The sequence below is a fragment of the Odontesthes bonariensis genome, chromosome 9 (assembly GCF_027942865.1).
Source record: "Odontesthes bonariensis isolate fOdoBon6 chromosome 9, fOdoBon6.hap1, whole genome shotgun sequence".
Lineage (NCBI taxonomy): Eukaryota > Metazoa > Chordata > Actinopteri > Atheriniformes > Atherinopsidae > Odontesthes > Odontesthes bonariensis.
Genome location: NC_134514.1, coordinates 2,289,476 through 2,298,452, shown reverse-complemented (window position 1 = coordinate 2,298,452; position 8,977 = coordinate 2,289,476). Strand labels below are relative to the sequence as shown.

At 39.7% G+C, this 8,977-nt stretch overlaps 1 protein-coding gene across 9 annotated transcripts in view; it reads right to left on the bottom strand.

Annotated features, from left to right (window-relative positions):
• Positions 1 to 3,774: 3,774 nt before the first annotated feature.
• Positions 3,775 to 8,977, bottom strand: part of ltbp4 (latent transforming growth factor beta binding protein 4) — a 79,020-nt gene continuing 73,817 nt past the window's right edge. For 8 of the 9 annotated variants that reach the window (XM_075472758.1, XM_075472756.1, XM_075472762.1 and 5 more), the window contains 4 exons: positions 8,635 to 8,924; positions 7,099 to 7,251; positions 6,952 to 6,993; positions 3,775 to 6,126 (listed from right to left, as the gene is read on the bottom strand). In XM_075472758.1, coding sequence (XP_075328873.1) covers positions 5,984 to 6,126; positions 6,952 to 6,993; positions 7,099 to 7,251; positions 8,635 to 8,924 — 628 coding nt within the window. In that variant the 3' untranslated portion in view covers positions 3,775 to 5,983. The remainder of the gene's footprint in view (positions 6,127 to 6,951; positions 6,994 to 7,098; positions 7,252 to 8,634; positions 8,925 to 8,977) is intronic. The other variant, XM_075472760.1, reaches the window with a different exon arrangement.

The window sequence follows — 8,977 nt, the reverse complement described above, 5'->3', positions numbered from 1 at the left end:
CAGACAGCAGCAGACTTTTACAAAATAAAAGCCTGTGAGCAGCAGACTTTTACAAAATAAAAGCCTGTGAGCAACAGACTTTTACAATAATAAAAGCCTGTGAGTAACAGACTTTTACAATAATAAAAGCCTGTGAGCAACAGACGCATCGGACGGCCCTGTGCTGCATGTTGTTCCCCCTCTCTCTGCCCCCCGCTTTCTGTCTCTCTCAACTTTCCATTAAAGGTGGGGTCTGAAAAACGGTTCCTGCAAGCTATATTTTTGAAAATACACAACCTTGCCTCTCCCTTCAGCCCACCCCTCGAAACCACGCCTTCAAAACACATGAACGAGTCACGAGTCTGTGAACGCGCAGGGGGGGGGGGGGAGGGCTGACAGCTGATTGGCATGTCAGAATCCAATAGAAGTAACTCTCATCATTACTTCTATTGGTCAGACATTTCCTCTTGCTACACCCTCTACAATGGACTAAAATATTATTTTTTTTCCCCAAACATTCTATTTTAGTGGGTGCAATGGGGTCTTGAGGAGGTTTTCAGACAATATGATAAAAAATGCTCCAGAAAACATCTCATACCCCACCTTTAAAGGCACAAAAGCCCCCCAAAAAAACTAAAAAAAAACTGCAGTGATGCACGATAAAATATTTATCGGCATTAAATAAATAAATTTATGACTTAAATTTATAATTTATAACTAACGAGTTAACTCGATAATAACGAGTTAACTCGCCCAGTTTTCACACGCCTTAGCAGTACATCATTGAACTGACTGCAGGGGTCCAGAATCCAGCCGCTAAGCTGCTAACGGAACCACCTGAAAGGTCACGTCACACAGCGTGGTCGGGCTTCCTCTGATCTGAGCAAACCTTTAAAGCCAGACCACAGAAGCAGGTAAAACTGTAGAGTCTTTACACTCAGCTTCACATTTAGCTTAAAAATGAAGTCAGTAAGGACTCAGTCTGACGTTTTATCCCAGAAGTTTCATCCGATCGGCTGATTTTCCAAAGTAAATGCATAAAACTCCTCATTTTAAACCTGTTTTCTGACTTGTAGTCCACTTAGTTCATGTATTCCAGCCTAACAACAGGATTCTGATGGATTTAGCCTTTGTTTTATCCTAACAATGATTTATACTGACTTAAGGAGGACTTTTTGGATCCCAGAACCAGGTGAGGGGTCCAGAAAGAAGCCGTTTTTGTTGTTTTCTCACTCTTTAGGCCACAACTGCTCTGAATGAGGATATCTGCAGCGATTTACGCAGTGATGGCTGTTCTGTGAAAGCAAAAGCTGATATTCTGCTGGCTCGCGGCTTCAGCCTTGTACTCGGTGAACCTCTTTAATCCCCTTAATGCTGCCTGAGGGTGTGAGTGTGTGTGGATGGATTGGCCTATAATATAAAGTGGCTTAGTGGCCTGGATCTGTATAAACAGTGCAAGCATTAGTTATGGAGCCAGGTAGAGGATTAAAGGCAGGCAGCACACCAGCGTCACCTGTGGCCACTCAGGAACAAACAACAGAAACTGGCAGCTAGCTGGTTAGCATTTTGCTAACACAGCTTTCCACAGGGTCACTGGGAACAAAGAGCTCAGAGGATAAAGATGCGGCTTCAAAATAATCAGAATCGTCCAATATTAATAGCAGAAGAAGACTTATTCATCTCCCTTCTTTAACTTCTTTGGTAACCATTTGGCCGATCCAGATTTTCTCCTTTTAAAAGTTTCATTACTTGTAAACAAAAGAAAACTGCGGTTTTAACTGAAAATTATTAATTAATTTATCTTAACGAAAATACAAACTATGTACAGTTTATTAGAAAATATACATAATTTTCCTTTGTTTAAAAAAATTCTGGAGGGGAACATTTTTTTCCTTCAAGCTACAAGCTAACACATACCTGCGTTTATCAGCCTTTTAGCCAACAGTTGAGCCATAACAATTACATTATTGAACAATTCTGAAACATTTACGTGAGAAAACTGGGCTGGTTTCAGTATTTTAGTGGGAAATTTTCTTTCATTTTAACATCGTTAGCATTCGATCAGCTAACAAACTTGTGCTAATCTTGAAAGCTAATTTGAAAGTTAACTATTAACGTGATTTTCAACATGAGATAGTTAAACTTTTTTTTTCTAAAGCTTATCTGGGGTGTTGGAAATTCATTTCAAAAACGTAAAATGAGGAACAAAAACACATCAACTACGGTGTAATAGCAATGCTATAATAGCATGGTCACAATTGTGACCCTATTTGAGATATGGTAATGTTTTGTTTTGCTTAATGTACGGGGCAGGGTTAATTATGGGCACCCATATTACTCTTGTGTAGACTTATTTTCCCGTTTCCGTCATGAATTTCGGCGCGCTACTAGTCTAGCAGCGATGGTCCGACCGACATAAAAAGCACACCGCTGCCTGCGCAACGACCTCAATCAGTATGCTATTACGTTTGGCTCTCATTAGTCGAAAGGAATTCTGGCAAAATGGGAAAAAGTGGGAAAATTGTGGATGGGAAAATGCATTGAAAATTCAAAAATAGGGCAAAATGCATTTTGAAAATGCCATAAAAGCTGTATTTTAAACAGGACCTTGATAAAAATGACATTGCTGTCTACAGCAGACCTGTCTTAGGAATTTCGGGCCTCGCAGATGCCCAAAATTCAGTGGGAAAATCGATTGAAAAGCACTTAACGAGCCAAAAATGCCAAAAACTGCCCTATTTTGGAGGCCTCATAACTCAGCCATACAATATCACAGAGACCTCATTCAAAGTTTATGTGTGACAGGAGACTCTCAACTTCAACCAAACTAAACCTTTTTTTTATAGGGCGGGCAGTAGATTAGCACCCATCAAAATTTCTTCAAAATGTTCTAGTTTATTATTATGTCTAACCTAAACCATTTATGTTTTATTTTCTAAATCTTACCATGTATTTTCCAGCAATCTCTTAACCTTCATGTTGTCTTCAATTTTAGTTACATTTCAGAGAATAGCACCTACATCATAACCTCCAATCCTCTCTGTGCCGCACTTCTTTTCCCGTAAACACAAATTAAACGTGAACCAGCATCTTAAAACAACACGAAACACATTTCATTAAAAGTGTGCAAATATATTTTCATTTCTTGTCAAACACAGTGATAAAAATGTGAATCATTAACAATCAAAACAAACATATCAAAAAAACAGACTTAAATTTAGAAAATGTACATAATTTGCAATGTGAAAGCTGGTCTCTGAGATACAGTGCATGTTATACTTCAAACTTCAGATTCAGCATGTTAACTGCCCCAAGAATATGATAAACACACAAAAAAAGTTCACTTCCAGGCTGTAACAACTCCTGTCATTTAGTGGAATTAAGGATTCTTCTGATAAAGTGAATTATTATGCACACAAGCAGCAGCTTCTGTACACGACTGAATAGAAGCTGCACTTGAGTTTGAATTTATGCTCCGAAAAAAAGACAAATAAAGACAAAAAAAACAAATATAAAACTACAGATATGTCAGTAACTCGTGAACACAATTAGTATTTATAAAATCCAACTGAAGACACCAAATTAAGAGATTACTTATATATATTATAGCAGATTCAACTAAAACTTTCTTAAAAGAAAAAAAAAAAAAAGATTAATCCACATTTGGTCTATTTGTACTAAATATTCATTCAGGAAACTCTTTGCAGTTCTACATGACAGACGTAGAATATTTTTGTTTTTACAAAAATAAAGAAAGAAAAACAAAAGCAAAAATAACAACAATTTAAAGGTGAGTTAGTATTTATTAAAAATACGGTAAAGCAAGAGGCAACATTTGGACATTTGGATACTTTGAGCAATCCAGGATACTGTGATTATTCTTTAAATCTCCAATATCCACTCACAAGCTAACTCTAGATTATCAGCGTTAGCAGCAGACTAGATGATAAAGACCAAAACCTTAGGCCCCTAACAGCTGGACCATAAAAACTGCCAAAATTATATGAAATTCAATAATTAAGATATTTGGTTGCTTCTGTATTTCAATATTGGCTGCAGCTCTGTGAGGAAACCACCAAATCAACAAATGCTAACACTTCCCAGCTCGTTTATCAGCTTTTGAGCTAAAAGTTAGCTAATAAGCTAATAAAAACAGCCAAAAATATACAATTCAACTATGTAAATACATCAATTGAAAAAAATTTGACTTGTTGCCTCAGTATTTTGGCTACAGGTGTAAACAAATTATCTTTTTTTTGTTATCGTAAGACTAACATCTCGCAGCTTGTTCGTTAGCATGTGAGTTAACAATAACAACCAATGAAAACAAGTATAGTTTGAAAGTTTTTTTCTAGCTACCAAATTAGTATTAGTTGTTAGTAAAGCACTTGTGGTAAACTGTAAATTAATTTGAAAAAAACATGACAAAACATGGCACAAAAAAATAGTAGATACTGCTGTTAACTAATGTTTGAAATTTATCGCTAGCAAAAGTTGTTTCGGGCTTTTTACGTAAACAAATAAAAACTGCTAATATTACATAAAATATAAAAATTATAAATGGTTGATTTCTTTGCACTTGTTGCTTCTCTAATTCAGTGGCAATACAGCTCAGTGAGCAACGTGTGTTTTTCTATTTCTTTTTAACTTTATGTTAGCATTAGCTTTTTATAGTTAATAGTGTAGATGCTAGCATAGCTGAGTGCTAGCAGGTAATAGCTGTATTTTCTTTTTCTTTTCCCCAGATATCTGTGTTTTGGCCAGCCTATTACCAACTGAAGCTACATTAACCCAACTTTATTTTGTACTGAATTTAAATCATTAATAAAGTCAGACAATATTTTCTGAACCACTCAACCTACAAATCTTTGTTTTACCTAAATGCTATTTTTAATATTAATTTTCAACTAAATTATTGCTATATACTGTCAAAATCACAACTGGTTACATACACTACAGTTCTTTATCTGAAATCGAGTGCTATTAAGTGATGTTAATGTCTTATTGTTACCAGGAAACATAAAATAAAACTTCTACAGCACAACTTTAGTAATTATCTCTTACTAAAAACTACAATTATTAACCCATTAACCCATCAATGCTGTGAGTTTTCAGGAAGTCACAAACATAATCTTGTAATTTGGATGAAGCTTGGTTCCCAACGCAGGGCTAACCTGCGCCAAACAGTGCTAGCATTGTTTAAACTCTGGGCTGAACAGGGCTAAACTGGTTCAGACTGACTTCACTTAGTTAATATTTTGTATTAATTCTCAGCAGATATTTTAATTCGCTTTTTTGTGAATATTATGGACTGGGTTTCATGAATTCATTACTCACTGAAGCACAAAGAAAGCATCCGAAGCTAACCATCGCTAACCAACCAGCTAACCAATTAAACAAAATTAAATGTCTAAACCCGAAACTATTTCTATATTTAGGAGAAAATTGTACACTGATAATTTGTGCTTGGCAGAGCCTCTTTGCCATCTTTGGATGCGATTTCTTAAGTTCTGGATGTGACATTAAGGAGGATCGTATCAGTGTAAACCGTAAAGAGTTCACAGAAACAATGAGTTTATACCGGTAGTTCTGTTCATTGTGTTAATCAGCAGCCAAACCAAATTATTATCGTTTATTTTAACCACTATCCAGCTAACAAGCGTCCTGTGAAGATAAAAGCCCTAAAATCTTAGCAGCTAGCTAAAGAAAAAGCACAAGTGGGGTGAAAACCATCCGGCTGGCCACACTGATGACCGCAGGGTCCCATTTTCAGGCTAAAACAGCATTAAGCTAATGTTTAATCAGGTGGGGCTACATGCTGCACAGGCTAACCCAGTTTAGTGCAATAAAAACAATAGAGTCCATCTGTCCAGAACATCTTCACCCGATAAATCTGTAGTTTGCCAAATGTCGTCCGATAATTCCGATGATAAAGCCAGTTAAACATGCCGCTGTGCAGCCCAGTCTGCTCTAATAAACTCATTCCAGGCCAGTTAGTTCCGGTCTAAGCGGCCACGCAGTGATTCGGTCTGCGGGACATCACGTATCCTCTGCGGCAGACGCAGCGGAACGAACCCTGGGTGTTCACGCAGCGAGCGTTCACGCACGGGAACTCCAGTTCGACGTCGTCCTCACACTCGTTTATATCTGCAAATGCAAAAAAAAGGACAAACTTTTACTGATTAAATCAATTAACCGTGTTAATCCTGAGCGGGAAGCAAGAATAAAAACAACAAAAAAACTAGGGCTGGGCGAGTTAACTCGTTATTATTGCGTTAACTTGTTAATTATTTCACGCCGATAAATATTTTATCGCGCATTAACGCAGGTTTTATTATATATTTTATTATTGTAAAAGTCTGTTGCTCACAGGCTTTTATTTTGTAAGTATGTTGCTCACAGGCTTTTATTTTGTAAAAGTGTGTTGCTCACAGGCTTTTATTTTGTAAGTCTGTTGCTCACAGGCTTTTATTTTGTAAAAGTCTGTTGCTCACAGGCTTTTATTTTGTAAAAGTCTGCTGCTCACAGGCTTTTATTTTGTAAAAGTCTGTTGCTGTCTGCTGTGGAACAGGAAAAGAAAGTAATCGGCGGATCCACCAAACATGGAGAAGGGTACGGAACTTTTACTCGGCCATTTTCATGTTAAAGTTCTTCCAGACGGCGGAGTCGACAGAACCAAAGTCATCTGTAAACACTGCCAAGTTGAATTGTCTTCTCAGCGTAGTAGTTCCAGTCTAAAATATCACTTAAAGGCAAAACACACAACTGATAGCAGCAAGTCATTCAAGGAAACAGACAGTGGAGCGAGGCTTCTACATAAAAACTACAGAAAGATGCTGATGTTAAAAGTGTGTTTGCACAACAAATGTTATGGCACTTTCATTCATATGGCAGCACATTTAAAATAAAGCTAAATGCTAAAAGCTATACACTACTTTTGGATTCATTTTTGGATTCCAAGAAATGGACAACCTTGTATCAGTCCATCAGCAAGTAGACCAAATATTCTTGCATCTGTAGAGAAAAAGTTAGCATTAAAATACGTTACACCTCACTCGGACAGCAGCTTTTCCTTTGAGCTGGAGTCAGAACCCGACTGTATGAACCCACACAGCTTACCTATGCAGGTCATGGAGGTCATGTCCAGCTTGTATCCTTGGTAACAGTCACAGGTATAACCCTCTGCAACGCGAATGCACCGGCCGTTCTCACAGCCGTGCAGTATCCCACAATCCTCTGCTGCGCTCAGGCCGGCGTACGACTCGTAGCGCCCTGAAAGACGAGAAGGAAAGAGCAGCTTGGTCACCACTTTTTTTACCAAACGTCCTAAAAGCTCAAATAAGGGCAACTGGACTTCTTCTTGGTTCCTTTTACCCTCATCTAAAAGGTTTCTTCAGTCCCAGACGAGTTGTCGGGGAGTTTAGCTGACCCATCTGACCAATGTGGGGGTTATTTAAAGAGGAGATATCTAAATGCTAAAGATATTTAAAGGAGAGATATCGTGCACTTTTTAGAAATTTGACACTTTTATGGCAGCTTGAAGGTTTCCAAACAGCAGCTGATTAGCGTTAGCTGCTGCTAAAGGAACAGCAACAACTCCTTAGAAGCTGGTGTACGTCACCTTCATTAGCTAAGCTGTTAGCGTTAGCTGCTGCTAAAGGGAGAGCAATAGCTCCTTAGAAGCTGGTGTACGTCACCTTCATTAGCTAAGCTGTTAGCGTTAGCTGTTAGCATTAGCTGCTGCTAAAGGAACAGCAATAACTCCTTAGAAGCCGGTGTACGTCACCTTCATTAGCTAAGCTGTTAGCGTTAGCTGCTGCTAAAGGAACAGCAATAACTCCTTAGAAGCTGGTGTACGTCACCTTCATTAGCTAAGCTGTTAGCGTTAGCTGCTGCTAAAGGAACAGCAATAACTCCTTAGAAGCTGGTGTACGTCACCTTCATTAGCTAAGCTGTTAGCGTTAGCTGCTGCTAAAGGGAGAGCAATAGCTCCTTAGAAGCTGGTGTACGTCACCTTCATTAGCTAAGCTGTTAGCGTTAGCTGTTAGCATTAGCTGCTGCTAAAGGAACAGCAATAACTCCTTAGAAGCCGGTGTACGTCACCTTCATTAGCTAAGCTGTTAGCGTTAGCTGTTAGCATCAGCTGCTGCTAAAGGAACAGCAATAACTCCTTAGAAGCCGGTGTACGTCACCTTCATTAGCTAAGCTGTTAGCGTTAGCTGTTAGCATCAGCTGCTGCTAAAGGAACAGCAATAACTCCTTAGAAGCTGGTGTACGTCACCTTCATTAGCTAAGCTGTTAGCGTTAGCTGTTAGCATCAGCTGCTGCTAAAGGAACAGCAATAACTCCTTAGAAGCCGGTGTACGTCATCTTCATTAGCTAAGCTGTTAGCGTTAGAGTTGGATCAGTTGGAACTGATCCTCAGTGCAGCTGACAGCAGAACATTTCCACCAGAAGCTGGCTTCATCCGGCCAGCAGGGTGGTTGCGAGGGGGTGGGGCTTAGCGGAGGAGGCGGAGTCAATCAGAACTTTGGTCCACTTCAATCTTCGTTTTCATTTCCTGTTGTTTCAGCATCTGTTTTTTGTATTTTTAGATTTTATTTGTACACTGTTGAAAATGAATTAAAAAAATAAAAATAATTGGATTTCACTCACTCTCATACACCCTCCGCGGTGCTCCTCCCCCTCCCCCTCCTCCTCTCTGCTCGGTGAAGGGAGGGAATGGCGGGCCCGGCCTCCACGCCCTCTCCTCCTCCTCCTCCTCCTGATCCTCGTAGGGGTATCCGGGCAGCGGAGCCAGGCTCAGAGGGGGCAGCTCGGGGCGGGATGGAGGAGGAGGCCGGGCCCCGAACCCGATCTCAGATCGGGGGTCCGGGGGGACACGGAAGGAGGGAGGCCTGAGCGGGGAGCCGTCGGGGGAGCCGTAGTCTCCTTCGGTGTAGTAACTAATGCAGCCGGACAGAAACAAGATGACTGCCTGCTCTTCAGCACTGTCGGC